Raw genomic sequence first — 16,700 nt, 5'->3', positions numbered from 1 at the left:
TCTCATTTTTCTTCCTAAATATCTTACCTAGTAAATCACTACCCCCAAACATAAGGGTACTCAATTTGTGGGTCAAGAAAGCAAATACTAGACCAGTTTCTCAGGGTATGTGGACCACTCTAGTCAGAAGCATCTAGGAAGCCAATCCCAGGCTCACCAAACCCCAATCTCCATTTGTAACTACTTGGGGATTCCTGCAGACCAAGACCCCAAATGATTTCAAGGGATCAAAAAGCCCTCCAAACAAAAAGCCCATGTTAAGAACTGCTGGCATACCGGCCGTAGGTTAAGCATGCTGCCAAGGAAAGGCCAAGTCAGTGTCTTCCATGTGAAGGTTCTAACCCCCACTTTCCATTAGTAACAGGCAGCAGCAGTACAGGCTGGGGTGATGGCCCCGATCTGCTCTTCTCAGGGTTATTTGAAAAACTTCAGCCCTGATTAGCAGCCCTATTAGTATCCAGGAGATCTTAATAAGACTCCATGTTTCTGAGGGCAGAAAGAATGCCCTACCTTGTCTGCAGTAAATGACTGGCTCATCAGTGCAGCGCTGTGGCATGCCAGGTCAGCTCACAAAGCACCGTCCCCCCTTCCCAAAGCCACAGGAGACGGTGGTAATGGTGGGAGTATGGTTTATTAAGCTGTGCCTTAGTACAGGCGCTGAGGCTTGCCCATGGTGCTCTTAATGTACAAAGCCCGAACGTTCTGCCAATTTTTCTTGAGCAACGACACCAGGAAGTTGACAGCTAAGTGGATGTTGTACACAAGCTCATCATCTGTCATTTTCACGTGGCCAACAGCCACTGCCAGACACAGCACCTGTGGGGAGAGGAAGGTCAAATCAGGTTGGTGGCTAGATTCAAGAAAATGTGGAGTGGGCCCGTCTACAAGCCAGATGGCCCATCCCTATGACCTCCAGTGACCTAATGAGCAGTGCTCTGGCCCCAGACCAAGACCAGAGTTATTTGAAAAGCTTCAATCCTGTTAGGTGCCTGTCACAAGTCCTAAGTATCCACAGAAATGCAAACCAGAGCTCCCACTTGGAGAACGTGGGTCAACTTCACCACTGTTCAACCTATGCAACTGGCTAGACCTTCTCACCTTCTTCATCTGGAACTTGATTGTGGACTTCACTTCATCAACTTTGGCCACCATGTTCTCATTGTGGGTCAGCAAGGAAGGGAACTTGCCAGCCTTATTCAGGCCTGGGCCCAGGATTCGTGGGATCTGCTTGATCAGAGACTCTGAAGCCAAAAAGGCATCATACTTCTTGGCTGGTAAAGAGAGGAAGCTGTCAGGACCTGGCCCCTGAAGATACCTCTAAACAACCGCAAAAGTGGCCTCTAACCAGCACTCTACCCGTTCGCCAGCTACTAAGTCTTATTTTATTTTATTTTTTTGCGGTACATGGGCCTCTCACTGTTGTGGCCTCTCCCGTTGCAGAGCACAGGCTCCGGACGCACAGGCTCAGCAGCCATGGCTCACAGGCCTAGCCGCTCCGCGGCATGTGGGATTTTCCCGGACTGGGGCATAAACCCGTGTCCCCTGCATTGGCAAGCGGACTCTCAACCACGGCGCCACCAGGGAAGCCCAGCTACCAAGTGTTTTTAATCCTCTCCCCATTCCAGTATTATCTCCATACTCTGGACTTTTACTGGCCCAACATTCACATGAAACCCGGGAGAAGTCCAGGCTGACTCACAACCCATTCTTGCAATGAAAATGCTCACGCTAGTTAAGTCTGCCTGGTTTCAAATCCTGCCTTTTTAGCTACACAACTGGGTTACCTGTTTATCTGTAAAATGCTCAAATCACATAGCCTAAAGGTTAAAATGAAATATGGGAGTTTTAAGTAGAAATTTCAATTCAGAATATACCAACACCTGACCTATCTATGTGACAGTTCTCGCTTGCTTAGAAAAGAACCACTGCCTGGCTTTCTTCCCTTATTAAATCCAATCCTCAAAGCAAAATAGAATTTTCACGTGGCTAAAAAATACCAGTCAAGTTAACCAACCACAGCAGATCCTTTCTGTCCTGACTCTACCCCATCATCACTTTAAAATCCAAGTGGCAGAAATACTCCTGTTCTACCACTCCAGTGAGAACTGCCTCCACCCTACCCCACATACAAAACCACACCATGGTGGGTGGGTGGCCGGGGAAGAAACACACCAGGCACACTCACCCAGCTTCTTGACCAGTTTCTTATTCTTGTTGAGTTTCTTCAGGGCCTCGATGTCCATGTGGGGAATATCCACAGCCTTGGCCTCATCACAATGCTGCTGGTCCCCCAGAACACACACGGAAAACTTGGGGCGGGGAGTGGACTTAAGCCTGCATTTTGGGGAACAGTATAGGTCACACCCAGCCCTGGGTCCCAAGGGCAGGTGAAGGGGTCTGGGATCGCTGCAGTACTGAGGCTTACCCAGAGCGTCCGCATTCACCAACAGCTAGTCTGGCTTCTCAAACTAGCCGGCGGGCTCAGCCAAAGCCTCCCCACGCCTCCCCTCTTGTTTTAAGACCCAGGGTGGGGGTCCGTCCAGCCACGCCTGCCCGGAGCAGGGGGTCTGCACTACCCGGGCACTTCAGTGCCACACGTGCCTGGCCGCCTCGGGCTCAACAGGAGCCTGAAGGGAGGAGACAGGCATGGGGACACTGAGGGCTGGGTGGGATTAGAACGGTGCCAACCTGACGGTGCCCGAGAAGCGTTTGTCCTTCTGAGGGTCATAGTTCTTCAGGCTTATCTGAAGCTCCACCGTCTCCAAAAACCTTAAAAAAGCGTAACAAAGTTATCGGACCGTCCGCGGCTTCCCAAAGCAGCCCTCCGCGGAAGTCCGCGCTTACTTCCGGCGCTTGCGCTGGTTCCCGTGCAGGACTTCCCGCACTGCCTCGTAGAGGGTGTCTCGGGAGACTTTGCTGCTGCAAGAAGGAAACAAGACGAGCGCTCAGGACCAGCGAGCAGTGGACCAATCCGTTGGAGTGTCAAAAGGCTCAGGCTCGGGGATGGTCCACAGAATACTCCCCGGGTATTGCGGACGCCAAGTGAGGCAATCTGGACCAGATGCAAACCCCGGGGAAGAGGGGCCCTACTGGCGGCCGGCCTTGGCACGCGAACTCCAACGCTAGGCCCGTAGGCCGAAACCTGGCAAAAATGCCCCGCTACGAAGCATAAGCAAGGACCCCCGATTCCGCCCGTAGTGTCTCCCTCCCCACGGGGGCGCCCGGAGGCGCGGATGAGTACGGATATCACTCTAAGCGCCACTAACCTCATAGCTCCTGGCGCCGCGATAACCGGAAAAGAGACAACTCAGTTCGCGCACGCGCTCAAATAGGACCTGGTTATCGCGAGAGATTCCTTGTTCCCGCGGCTTCCCCTTTGAGAGCAGTCGGGTGGCTCAGTGCCGGGGGTGGGGCGCCCCCGCAGCCGCGTGTTGCACTGCTAGACCTACGCGGAGACCACAGAGCTGCGGCGGTCCCGGGCGCCCGTTGCCACCAGCAGCTGCCCCACGCCCTTAGGGAAGAGGCTGGGCCCAGGGCGGTGAGCTGCAGTAGTCACACTCCTGGGTGCCGCCCCGTGCCGGCCGCTGAGAGTGCAATTCCGACATGTTTGTCCCTTAAACCTCCACGCTTCCTCCTGACCTTAGAACCTGCTTCACTTCTCAAAAGCAGGCTTTGCTCCTGACCTCTCTCCCTCATCATCTTGTTCTAACGGGGGCTCACGGCTTCTGAGGAAGTTGTGGGAAGGGAAATGTCGAGTTCTCTTCCCGGCGCCTCAGAGCCTGCGGTGGGGAGGAGCGGGTAAGGTTCTGTGATGAACTTTCATCTGATAGTTGACTCAGTAACATCTCCAGGTTGTGTCTTTTTGTTTGTTTTTTAAATATTTATTTTGGCTGCGCTGGATCTTCGTTGTGGCATGTTTAGTTGCAGCATGTGTTTTTTTTTTTTTTTTTTTGTGGTACGCAGGTCTCTCACTGTTGTGGCCTCTCCCGTTGCGGAGCACAGGCTCTAGACGTGCAGGCTCAGCGGCCATGGCTCACGGGCCCAGCCGCTCTGCGGCATGTGGGATCTTCCCAGGCCAGGGCACGAACCCGTGTCCCCTGCATCGGCAGGCGGACTCTCCAACACTGCGCCACCAGGGAAGCCCTGTGTGATCTTATTTGCGGCATGCGAACTTTTAGTTGCAGCATGCATGTGGGATCTAGTTCCCTGCCCAGGGATCGAACCCGGGCCCTCTGCATTCGGAGCGCTGAGTCTTTCCCACTGGACCACCAAGGAAGTCCCCAGGTTAAGTGTTTACTATGAACAAGGCACCTAGTTAAGTGCTGTGGGAATATAGTTGTAGAACACAAGCCCACAGTATTGCACACCCTGTCTTTCCTGTCCAATAGGCCTCATCCTGTTCTCTGCTCACAGTAATCCCAGGAGCCCTTCAAATCCCTCCTCAAAAGCCATCATCTGCCCAAAAGTCTTCCCCAACTCCAGGCTGAGTCACCCTCACCCTCAAGCCCCCCTCCCCAGTGCAGGATGCACAGCCCACCCACGTATTCAACAGCTCTGATAGGGCTGGGGTGGGTTGTATCATACATGATCTGGCCCACAGAACTCTACCACCTTCCCCTCACCGAACATTTCCCTTGGAAAAAGATGCCCCTGTCACTGAGCAGGGTGGGGGTGGCGTAGTATGTGTTAGTTTTCAGCAAACACCCAGAGTTAGTAGGAAGGCAGGCACTGCTTCTAATAAGACATTACTGAACTTCCTGCTTTTTATGAAATACCACTGATAAATTATTATTTAAGTCAGAAACAACACAGAGGATCATAACATACACTTGAGCACAAGAGATCTGTGCTAAACATACAGGTCTCCCGGGGCTCCTGGAGCATCACTGTCGTCCACTCTGGGTCTGCTTTGACCCTACTGAGGCCTATCTTAACTCCTATTTTATTTATTATTATTATATTTTGGCCACATCTCACAGCATGTGGAACTCCCCCAACCAGGGATCCAACCCTCATTCCCTGCAATGGAAGTGCGGAGTCTTAACCGCTGGACCATCAAGGAAGTCTGATGCCTATCTTAAAGTGTCTGTCCCCACAGCCTGAGGTAGAAATGACAAGGAGGCAGCCCAGGCTCAGCAGCTCTTGGTAATACAACTCACCCAGCCCCCTTAGCCCCAGACCCTTCCTGCTGGCTGGGAGGCCCAGATGGCCTCTCTGCAGCCTGGAGCAGGGAGACAGTTGACCCCTGGGATGGCCAGGCTCAGCCCTGACCCCCAGGCAAGGGGCAGGATGAGGTGCTCAGGGCAGAAGTGTCCTTCGGGAATCTCATGAGGGAGGTCGGAGAGGGTGGTCCCTTGGTGGATGGTCAGGGGGCCAGATGTCTCAGGGCAGCCTGCAGGGACTTCTTCAGGAAAGTGGTATTGAGCTCCAGAGCTGCAGCCAGGCCCAGCCTCTGGGGCTCACTGATCTGGAGAGAAGGAAGAACCATGTCTGGACTCTAGCAGCTGATCTCTCCCCTCTGCCTCTGGGCTCTGTTTAGTTAGAAGAGAGAAATCCAGGACACAAGGACAATAGGAGGAGATGACTCCCTGAGCAATCTATCCTCATTATCTCACCATGGTTAAGCAAGGTGCTTGGATTCAGGTAGACCTGGAGTCAAATACTAACTGCACAACATACTATGTCAGCCATATTAAGAATAGTTGACAATTATTAGGTGCTTTCTATTGGGCAGCACTTTATATGCATGACTTCATTTAATCCTCACAATCCTCCCATTTTACAGATGAGGAAACTGAGGTTCAGAGACACTCCACTGTGGCTGCCACATTCCTTCTGGACCACTCTTTCTTCCCTGACCTGTTGCTGCAACCTCTGACCCATCTCTGCCCTGTACCTTCACTCTCCAATCCCCACTCCTTGCCAAGGCCAGAGGTTTCTTTACAGAATACAAATCTAATCAGGTCACTCCAGCTGAAGGCCCTGAGATAACCTCTGATGCCTCATATTGCAGGTCCTTCCAGGATCTACAGAGTCTTCAGAGGATCCAGGAGCTTCCTGAAATTGTGCATAAGATGTGTATTCATATTTCCGTTTTTCTGGGAGGATGTATGCCTTTCACCAAATCATCAGATAGGCCTGTGATCCCAAGAAAAGGGTTAAGAGCCAAGAGAAGACGTGGTCTTCAAGATAAAGTCCAAACTCCTCAACATAACCTACAGGGCCCTCCATTAGATGCTACCATGACTTGGCAATGTGACCTCGGGCGAATTACTTTAACCTGCGTCTCAATTTCCTCACCTATAAAATGGAGCTTATAAAATAGCATCTTCTCATAGGACTAACATCTGGAATAAACTAGTGAGTTAACATATGCAAAGGGCTTAGAACGATGCCTGGAACATATCAGGGGCTACAAGTATCAGCTCTCAGTATTTTAGCTCTCTAACTTCATCCCCTACAGCCACCTACTCTTGGGATTTTAGGCCTCAGCTACAATGATGTACCTGCAGATCCCCTGGGACATTGAGTGCTTACACCGTTTCCTTTGCCCGGAATGCCCTTTCCTTCATCTCCGCCCTTGACTACCACTCACCCTTTAAGAGTCAGGAAGCCTGTCCCAACTCCCAACCACAAACAAGGTTTAGTTGCCCCCTTTTCCTCTGTCATCAAATGCCCTGTGCACACCTTTCACCTGGCTCCTACCAGATATTACAATGAGCCAGTTATCAACTCTCTCCCCTCTCACTAACTGGGGGAGAGGGTCAAGTCCAGGACAGAAACTGTGATATGGTCACTGTTGATTCCCTAATGCCCCAGATAGCATCTGGCCCACAGCAGTGTTGGCTGGATGAATGAACTCCTAAGCAGTCTCACTCCCCTGTCTTGGGCTTGAACTTGTGGTTTCCAAGGCTAACACTCAGGGTTTTCTCCCTGACAAACATATACCCTCGTGGCAGGCTCAGAGCAGTAGAAGCAGCCCTCATGGCCCTACCAATACTCACATTGGCCCGATACTTGGTTACCACTGTCAGCATGAGCTTGGCATAGGCCATGGACGTGGTGGCTGCTGGCCCCTCTTTACAGAGTTTCTCCATCAACACACTGAACTTCTCAGAGGGCATCTCCACCTGCACACATTAGGAGATCAGACAGTAGCACAAGAAAGGGCCCTGGATTCAACTCCCAACTCCATCACTTCCTAACCAGGTGACCCTGTGCAGGTCACTTAACTGAGACTCAGTTTCCACATCTATAAAATGGGGCTCATGATGTCAAACTCTGAAGACTGTGAAAAGGATTAAATGAGATTATGCACATAAAGCCTAGCAAACAGGTCTCAAAAAATGGTGGCCACTGTTGCACAGGCTCAGATTAGGAGATGGGGGACAAGGATCCCTCACCTGGCTTAGTGGTTGAAGATATAAAGGAGTGAGGTCCCAAGGGGGCCCTGGCAGTATAATAACAACAGATCTTCATAGTCACAATTTAATAAACACTTATTATGCGTTAGGTACCATTCTGAGCACGTTACACCAATTATACCATTTAAACCTCACCCCAGTTTTATGTGGTAGGTGCTATCATCACTCCCCTTTTGCAGATGAGGAAACTGAGGCATAAAGAGGTTAAGTCAACTACCTACGTTATAAACAAATGAGGCAGAATTTTAGGTACTGATGTATGGAAAAACTGCCGAAATGTACTGTTAGATGAAAAAAGCAAAGTGCAGAGCACTGAGCTTGGTGTGTTACCATCTATGTAAAAGGCAGGAGAAAAGTAAATTTCACCATGTGTCCTTGTATATAGACAGCATTCTCTGGGAGGGTTCCCCTGCAACTGGTAACACTGATTAGCCCTGTGGAGGGGAATCTCAGTGGCTGGGGAAAATTTTTTCACTATATCCTTTTAAGCGTTCAAAATTGTGAACATATGAATCTATTACCTATTCAAAAATAAATTAGGCACTGTCCCTGGCAGTCCAGTGGTTAGGACTCCGCACTTCCACTTCAGGGGGCATGGGTTCAATCCCTAGTCAGGGAACTAGGATCCCACATGCCATGCAGTGCGGCCAAAAAATAAATTAATTAAATTAAAAAATAAATTAAATTTACACACACACATCAAAAAGTCCCTCCCCAAGGCCACACAGCTACTAAGAGGCAGAGCTGGGATTCACCGTGCAGTCAGCTCTCTGCTACCGGCCTTTCAAGCCCCTGGACCCTCCCACTGTCACGGGCACCCTGCCGGAGGGCAGTCATCCTGCTTGCCCCTCCATCACTGAAGGGGTCAGACACCCAGGAGCTGCACACCCAGCCACAGCACTGCAGCACTTCTTTGTCCACTCTTCCTCAAGGCAGCCTGCTCACCTGCCGCTCCAGGAGTGACTGCAACACCAAGAAAGTCTCTTCCTTCCAGGGAAGCTCCAAGATCTGTCTGCAAGGCACAGGCCCCAGTGAGGAAAGCTCAGCCTCCCACCTGAGCCTGAGTATCTACTGCTCCTACCCCAAGGCAGGGCAAGGCCCTGGGGACAGCCAAGATCTCCAGCCAACAGAGGAAGTAGTCAGAGCCCTCCGATGCTGGTGGCCATCTAGCAGCCACTGCTGCAGAGCCCATACTCAGTGCTGGGAAGGCCACAGCCCAAGACCCCCGGGACCTGACATGAAGGATTTGGCAGTGAGAGGTACAAAGGTCCCCTGGAAAATAACCAGGAGTTGATAGTGCCTCCTGAGTTTGAAGGCGGAGAACGACCCAGGGAAGAGGAGGATGATGATGGGTGAGATGACACAAAGGAGGCTTCCTAGAGAAGGTGAGACCTCCCTGCGGAACCCAGCCCACGGTGAGGTCCACTCCAGCTGCACCTACTGTCCTCAGCTTGTTTGGAAAAGCAGGATGTCACATGGAAACGGTGCGGCTTCTTGGGTGCACAGACTTGGGTTTGATCCCAGGCTTTTGCACTTGCTGGCTGTGTGACCTTTGGCCACCTCCCTCAACCTCTCTGGGCTTCAGTTTTTGCATCTCTAAGGCGGCCACAGCACTTACCTCACAGGATTGCATGAAGACTAACGAAGTAATAAATCTAAAGCACAGAGAAAGTGCTCAATAACTGGTGGCTGGTAGTATTTTTGCAACTGTCCCCTTCTCGTATTATACTTAGCATTTCATATTTCATGTTAGTGTCCAGTGAGATCTCACCTACTCATTATTTCTACATGTCTGTATCTTGACTCCCCAATTTTGATACCTAAATTTAACACCAATTTAATAACAATATTTGAGCACTCACTAGGTGCCAAATACTGTGCCGAGGCCATTATATGCATTATCACATTTACTATCTAGAAAAACTCTACAGAGTTCATACATGGAAACAGAGGCTCAGAGAGATGGAATAACCTGTTTAAAACTCACACATTTAAATAAAAGGCAAGGTTGAGACCTGCAACCATGTCTGTCTGACTCCAGAGCCAGTGCTCTGAACCACTACGCCATGTTCCAACTACGCCAAGAACTCAAGAGCAGGAGTGCCAGCCTTCGCATTCCCGGGGGCACCTGGCACAGAAGACTGAAACCCTGGGCTTGGGAAGGTGCATGGGATGGCAACTAACAGGGGCCCACAGGTGGGAAGGCACAAGCCAGGCTCAGGACAGCGAGAGGGGGCAAGTGGCTGTGCCACTGCCTGTATTTCAGGCACGGGGTCTGGTACCCAGCCGGCTCCAAGTCCAGAATGCCAAGAGCAGGTTTGGCCAGAGGGAGGAGGTGCGGGTGGGGCCAGCGTGGAGCTTGTACACTCACCCCAGCATTAGAGCCTGCATGTCCGGCTCCAGGGCCTCGTCCTTTGTAAGGCAACACAGTAACTCTGTTTGAGCTGGACCTGGGTGGGCGACAGCAGAGGGGAAAAGTCTGGGAGTAGCTGGCAGGAGAGAATGGGGCTAGCAGGGAACAAAATGCGTGGCCCTTTACAGGTGGCATCGTCAGGGAAGCAACAGGTATCTTCATTTATTGAAAACTCAGCTCCTGCCAGGGCCACCCGGGGAGTGAAGGGTGCTGGGAACAGACAGGGAAGAGCTACCAGGCCTGGGGCCCATTCCAGAATTACCTATTCCTGGGGCTTGGAGCACAGGGCCAAGGAGGGCTCTGCAGACGGCGTAGGTGTACTTAGTACAGAAGGAGGTCAGGGCAGTTGTGAGCAAGCGGGAGGCTGAGGAAGTCAGGGAGAGAATCTACAGCCAACGGGGAGGAAAATATTAATTTCTTTCTTCCTTCCTATCAGTGTTTATTGAACATGTATTTCAGAGGCTCACACATTACAGTACAGAGAAAAAAGAAGTTCTTTTATCTAGGACTCACATGGATCCACTCATTGGAAAGGACACATAGCTCCCTTCCCCAGCTCTCAAATCCCTTATCCCAAACCCCAAATCCCTTCCACTTCTGTAAGGATCTGGGGCCCAAGAGGGAGGAGTTAGATGCCAGGTGGGTAGATGGCCTAGGGGGTTATGCCCTTCCCTTGCCCCAGGCTCTCCAGACAAGCAGATGCATGCAAGGCTGGGAACCCCCTCTCCCACCCTACTGAGGGTTCAGACTCTCTCCCTCACTGTCCCTGGCACTCCATGTGCATCCCAGCGCACCTACCCGTCCAAGGAAGAGGCTCCTGGTCAGCACAGTAGCATTGCTGAGGCTGAGGTCTGGTGAAAGGGCCAGCAGCCAGGTGCAGAGCTGCAGGAGACCTGTGTCCGAGAGCTGCGGGAGCTGCAGCTGGGCACACACCAGGTCCACCTGCCAAGGCGGAGGGAGGACACCGGGACACTCAGCCTATCTCTGCTGGGCTGTCTCAATCCAACCGGGCAGCAGAAGGGGCAGGGCCAGGACACTCCAGAGTAAGGTAAGGTGGGGAGAGCTGCCCTATGGGGAGGAACCAAGGGCTAAAAGAAACCACTGAGGGTCACCCCTGCCCCTGAGACCAAAAAACCCAACAAAATCCCCTCCCCAAATTCCTACAGGAGGCAGGGAAACACAAACTTAAATGGAGAGAGGGACCGTGTCCTCAGGGCCAGGTGGTTTTTCTGGACTCACCTGGCCAGGACTGCATTCGTGGAGAAGCTGCAGCTCAACTGGTGGGGTGCCCTCCAGCCCTTCCAACCCCTGGGAAGGCAAATCCCATGTTAGGACCTGCAGAGCCCTCAGTGACAAGTCACTGATGCTACCACTTCAACTGGCAGAGTGGATGGCTAAGGACCCCAGAAGGTGCTACTAGAGGAGAGGAACTTGCCTGGAGTTAGAACCTGTCTCAGGTTAGACAACATACTTGGACCAAGAAAAGCCTTTGCAGGGACTGTCCTCAGACCTTCATTCCAACCCCCTCACCCAAACAGCCTGTGCCTCACTGCACTGGGGCTTCCCTGGGCACAGCTGGGGTCCAGGCAGGGGGCGGAAGAAGGGCTATGGGTAGCAGAGTAGGGCCAGTCACCTTCCCGAGGGTCTTGAGCAGCTGCTGCAGCCTGGGAATTTGTTCCTGCAGAGGAGAGCCCAGTCACTGCTATGTCCCCACCCACGCAGCATGGCCCCCAACCCAGACCCAGCCCCCTCTCTGAGAAGGCCCCAGGTCAGTGGGCACTAGCAGGCAAAGATGATTCAAGAGAGCCAGAACGTAAACCTTGCAAAGTGCTTAAAGAACTCAAACTAGACAAGACCTATGTAAACCCAACTGAACAGACTTGTCTTCTCTGCATACATCCTAATGGGGGCAGACCCAGGCCTTGGGCTGGGAGGACAGGCTGGATGCTGGTATGATTCCCCCATTCCCATAAGATGGGTGGCAAGGGTAGCTCCAGAGCCTTTCCTCTTCCGTGGTACCCTTAACCTCACACTATTGATCATTAGGTCAAGGGCTCCCACCTCCAGTAACTCGTGTCCCCACCCCCTCCTCTGTAGAATCTGTGGAGCAGAAACTACATTCCCTCAACCCCACCTCCTTCCCCTTGCTCCACGGACTACAGTCATCCGAGGTGGGACACAGCATCCCAACCGACTTAAACCCCCCATTCCTGAAGAATCACTCGAAAGCAGCCTCCTCACCCCAGTACCTGGATAGCTCTGGGCAACTCCAAACTCTCAGGTAGGCCCTTAGCATCCTCTAGACTCTGACCAGCCTCACTGGGCTTAGCCCCCAAAACAGGCTGGTTCTTAATGGACGATGCACCTCCTCCATTGGCCAGGGATTCCAAAGATTCATGTTCAGGTCTGTTTTCCTCATGACTTTCTTCTTCTTCCTTTTCCAAACACCGGAGCCTTTTGGGGGCCCTCTTCCCCTCAGGACTGGCAGGCTCTTCCTCCGCTTCCTTTCTGCGTTTCCCAGGCCGCTGGGAGTCCTTGTCCTCCTCCTGTTCTGTCCCTTCGGGATCTGGAGCCTGGGGCAACTTCAACTTCCTGCCCCCTTGGCCCAGCTGCCTACACAGGCCTCGGAGCTGTCTCTGGCACCTTTTAGACAGTGGGGACACTCCCTCAGTGGAGACCCCAACACCCAGATCCCTTCGCAGAAATTCCCCAAGGGCCCGGAGCCAGGGGTCAGGGTCGGGGCTTGGATCCTGCCGCAAAATCTGCAGCACAGGGCGGAGACTGCTTCCGGGCAGCGACGGCCAAACAGCCATCAGTAGGGACATCAGGTTCCTCCGGCATAACGGGGGCAATCGCAGCAGCAGTGGTTTCCTGGGTAGCAGAGGGAGAACAAGCAGTTAAGAGTGTCTTGCTGAAAGGAACACAGGGCAGACTGGGTAGAGCCAGAGGCTAGATGGCACCGGACAGACGGGGGCGCTGGTGGGCAGTACCTGCGAGTCTGTATGGATGGAGGAGGGGACAGCATGGAAGTCATTCAACAAGTGGGCATCTATTCTACACTACACTAGGCCCTGCTCTTTGACATCTCCTATTTCAGCTCAAAAATTCATGTTGAAACCTACCCTATAATGATCCATGCTTGTTTTATGTAAGAAAGAAAAAGAAGCCCTTTCCCAAACTTTACGTAAAAATAATACTCCAGAATACTGAGCAACGCTTAGCCTGCAGCCCTGTGCTCCCCTTGGCAGTCCACTGGAACTCACAGGGTCACATCTGTCCAGCTCTGATGTTCCTTTCACTGAACTGAGTTCCTGAGAGGCAGAAGCAGTGTCTCTTTCCTCTGTGTCCCAGTACCCAGCACAACACCAGCCTAAAGCAGGCACTTGGTGCACATTTATTGACTGAATTAAATCTCTGAGAATAAGTTTCACAGATCAGCAAGACTGCTGTGGACAGAGCAAAGCAGCCATCTGTAACGTGACAAAGGCACGAATGCAGATGCTATGTGACCTGAGGCTTGCTGGAGTGGCAAGCAGGTCATGAGTTCATCTAGCCCACCACCCATCACGCCTCTGCACCTCTGTATACATGACTTTGTGGGGCTGTTTGTCAACACACGCAGAGGCATTTGGGATATATAAGAGAGGAACGAAACCTTTTATTTTTTTGTGGAGAAAAAACACTAAATGAGAGAAAAAACTGGAGTAAAAGTTAAAAAGATCGTCAATTTGTGGTGGAGGATACTGAAGTAGAGAAGTCGGGAAGAGCCTACTCCAAGGACTTTTACCTTTTTTGTGCATGGATTCCCTTATCAGAATAAGAGGGTTAAATGCATAAAATACATAGCATTACAAAAGAAAACAATTATACTGCAGTACAGTTCTATCCAGGGACCGCAGGTTACGTTCCATTCCCCTTACTCTGTCCAGAAAGAGCCAGACCATTGGGTAAACATTTCTAGAGCGTCCAATTTGTGGATTCAGAAAATTCTCTTGAAAGAAATTCAAGATGGAGTGTGGGAAGAAAATAATAGAACTTCTATTTCTATTTATCTAAAACATACAAAATAAGTATTACAAATATTTAAAATATGGATTGGCCCTCCATATTCCAGTGTCCAACCCAATTCTTAGGGAGGGGTATTCAAGGAGAGTGGGAGGTCTGCTCTTCAGCCCCCTAGAGGCTGAAGGTGGCACCTCACTACGTTACCTTCTGTATTTTACTTAACTAGATAGTTAAGTGCATCTATGGACGCTGTATTATCTTTCTTAACAAAACGAACCCTCACAAAATGGACACATGGCTTACAAGGATGTCAGAAAAGAAACTGACTACCAGTAAGGGAAGCACAACCTAATTCAAAAATGGCAGAGCTGACACTTCAGCTCCTAGTAGGGATTCTTAGCCACATAAGGAGGAGGAAAAAAGTTCAAAGTCACCCAAAAGACTAAAAATTATCAAGAACACCATCCTCGAGGTAAGAGATCTTCCCCTAAACTGTATATTCTGCTTGGAAAAACTGATAATATAAAGCCAGCATGATCAGATGTTTATTGTCATTTACCACGTTTTAAATTTCTATTTATGGGGACTTCCCTGGTGTCACAGTGGTTAGGAGTCCACCTGCCAATGCAGGGGACACGGATTCCATCCCTGGTCCAGGAAGATCCCACATGCCGCAGAGCAACTAAGCCCGTGCGCCAAAACTACTGAGCCTGTTCTCTAGAGCCCATGTGCCACAACTCCTGAGCCTGCATGCCACAACTACTGAAGCCTGCGCGCCTAGAGCCCGTGCTCCGCAACGAGAAGCCACCGCAATGAGAAGCCCGCGCACTGCAATGAAGAGTAGCCCCTGCTCTCCGAAACGAGAGCCCGCGTGCAGCAACGAAGACCCAACACACCCATAAATAAAAATTAAAAATTTTTAAATTTCTATTTATGTATACTTGACAATGTACGTATTTTAACACACGTGTACTCTTGACCTATACTGGAGGTAAGAGATGGAAGTGTGTGATTAAAATTAGTTAGAATCCACTGACATAATTATTCATTTACACCCAACCGAGGGCAGGTGTCTTTCGTCTAGGTAGGCAGCACTGCACCCAGTACCTACGCCATGAGGGTCTGCCGGAGGCCCCGCCTCACAGGGCGCGCGGCAGGGACCCGCTCTCGGGGCAAGTATTTAACCTCTCTGTGCCTCGGTCTTCTCATTTAGAGAAGTGGGTAGCGCCAGCCCCTGCCTCACACCACCGTGGAGGATGACGGGCGGCGCCCCGAGCTACGCCAGCGGCCGCCGCGACCAGCAGGACAGGAGGAACGCGGGCGGACGACTTACAGCTCCAGGCGACAGTCCGGGCCCTCCACGACGGGCTCCTCCCGGCACAGCGCCTCGAAGACGCGGTCCCAGCCGAAGGGCTCCCCGCCGCGGCTGCTCAGAGCCCGCAGCACTCCCAAGCCGCGCCGCGCCCCGTCGGGCCCCGCCTGCAGCGTCTGCAGCAGGAGGCGGGCGGGGGCCTCTAGGTGCGCCCAGGGCGCCGGTTCCGCGCCCTCAGCCTGAGCGGGTGCAGCCTCCGGGGCCTCCATGCCCGGGGCCAGGGAGCCGCGCTGCCCCGCGCTCTGGTTTCGGGCCTCAGCTCCGGGGCTTGGGGAAAGGGAGGCGGACGACAGCGCCGGCCCTGATGCTGCGGCCGGCCCCTTCCGGCGCGCGCCACATTCCCTCCTCAGCGTTCGGGGAGGCTCTCGGCCAGCGCGCCAGCGCGCGAGACTAGATCTGTCAGAAAGGAAAGGAACGGGGAAGTGCGGCGGGGGCTGGGCGCAAGGGCAGGCCGGAAGGGGCAAGTAGGATAGGAGTAGGGAGGCGGGGCGAAGGTCGAGTGCAGATCTGCTGATGAGGCGGGACCAGAGTGGGGGCGGTGCCACTAGGAAATCGGTTAGTGGGCGGGGTCATGCAAGAGCTAGAGTGGGGCGGGGCTTGATGGAGGATGGATCCTCTGCGGCTGACCCTAACCTTGCTTCCTCCACCGATCGCTGAAGTAAGTGAGGGGGCGGGCGTACAGAATGGATATCAGGGATCCTGCTGGTTGTACTTCAGGATCCAAGCATCATTTCATTTTAGCTGACGCCCATGTTGCCTATAGATCATGGGCTTTGCCATAGGATTTGATCATAATTTACCATAACGTCACCTCTTCCACAGGCCATCAACTGCCATCATTCGGGTTTCAGTCCTCTCCAGAAATGTTCGATCTACTAATACACCCGAGGATGGAGTCGCAGTAAAACCTAATGCCATCTATATGGCCAAAGGCATTCCTGTAAACTTCCTCCCTAAGATCAAGAAGTGGCCTTGCTCTGGTTGTTTATGAGGGACCAAGAGTGCCTCCAATTCCCAGCGTTTTTTTTTTTTTTTTATGCGTTACGCGGGCCTCTCACTGCCGTGGCCTCTCCCGTTGCGGAGGACAGGCTCCGGACGCGCAGGCTCAGCGGCCACGGCCCACGGGCCCAGCCGCTCCGCGGCACGTGGGATCCTCCCAGACCGGGGCACGAACCCGCGTCCCCTGCATCGGCAGGCGGACTCTCAACCACTGCGCCACCAGGGAAGCCCCCAGCGTTTTGATTTAAGGAAATCTGCTGGAGGAGGCAGGCTTCCAGCGAAGGGAGAGACCATAGCAGAGGATAGGAATAAAGGCAGAGGGGAGAAGAGCCCCACAGCACCCCATAAACCCTCCTTTGGGTGTCAGCTTGTATTTCCATCCTCCCAGCTTCTGCTGCCATGCACACATCCACTCAATCAATAAATCTTTACTGAGCACCTAGCGCTCAGGATGCAGGGAACAAAATAAATACCTTTGCCCTCATTG

The 16,700-nt window shown here is 52.3% G+C and overlaps 2 protein-coding genes across 2 annotated transcripts; both read right to left on the bottom strand.

Annotated features, from left to right (window-relative positions):
• Positions 1-622: 622 nt before the first annotated feature.
• RPL10A (ribosomal protein L10a) lies at positions 623-3,293 on the bottom strand. The gene is made up of 6 exons (XM_065885612.1): positions 3,267-3,293; positions 2,845-2,919; positions 2,689-2,769; positions 2,186-2,334; positions 1,099-1,271; positions 623-816 (listed from the first exon to the last, which is right to left on the bottom strand). Exons 1-6 carry the CDS (start codon positions 3,269-3,271, stop codon positions 646-648), a joined length of 654 nt encoding a protein of 217 aa, XP_065741684.1. The 5' UTR covers positions 3,272-3,293; the 3' UTR covers positions 623-645.
• A 2,072-nt stretch (positions 3,294-5,365) lies between these two features.
• FANCE (FA complementation group E) lies at positions 5,366-15,423 on the bottom strand. The gene is made up of 10 exons (XM_065886330.1): positions 15,176-15,423; positions 12,087-12,708; positions 11,471-11,515; positions 11,077-11,145; positions 10,636-10,779; positions 10,100-10,223; positions 9,796-9,874; positions 8,370-8,436; positions 7,005-7,130; positions 5,366-5,467 (listed from the first exon to the last, which is right to left on the bottom strand). The coding sequence occupies exons 1-10, from the start codon at positions 15,421-15,423 to the stop codon at positions 5,366-5,368; spliced, it is 1,626 nt and encodes a 541-aa protein (XP_065742402.1).
• Between the last annotated feature and the right edge of the window lie 1,277 nt (positions 15,424-16,700).

This window comes from Phocoena phocoena, chromosome 10 (assembly GCF_963924675.1).
Source record: "Phocoena phocoena chromosome 10, mPhoPho1.1, whole genome shotgun sequence".
NCBI classification, from domain to species: Eukaryota; Metazoa; Chordata; class Mammalia; order Artiodactyla; family Phocoenidae; genus Phocoena; species Phocoena phocoena.
The sequence above is the reverse complement of the archived record's forward strand: the minus strand, read 5'-3'. Positions and strand labels throughout refer to the sequence as shown.

What these genes read in the sequence shown, in the direction of transcription:
- RPL10A (XM_065885612.1), bottom strand. An exon ending in CGCTTCTCGGGCACCGTCAG is followed by an intron (nt 2,335 to 2,688) that starts GTTGGCACCGTT and finishes CCCAAAATGCAG; the next exon opens with GCTTAAGTCCACTCCCCGCC. An exon ending in GAAACTGGTCAAGAAGCTGG is followed by an intron (nt 1,272 to 2,185) that starts GTGAGTGTGCCT and finishes TCTCTTTACCAG; the next exon opens with CCAAGAAGTATGATGCCTTT.
- FANCE (XM_065886330.1), bottom strand. Translation starts at nt 15,423, where the DNA reads ATGGAGGCCCCGGAGGCTGCACCCGCTCAGGCTGAGGGCGCGGAACCG. An exon ending in ACGAATGCAGTCCTGGCCAG is followed by an intron (nt 10,780 to 11,076) that starts GTGAGTCCAGAA and finishes CCGCCTTGGCAG; the next exon opens with GTGGACCTGGTGTGTGCCCA. An exon ending in ATGCAGGCTCTAATGCTGGG is followed by an intron (nt 8,437 to 9,795) that starts GTGAGTGTACAA and finishes TGTGCCTTGCAG; the next exon opens with ACAGATCTTGGAGCTTCCCT.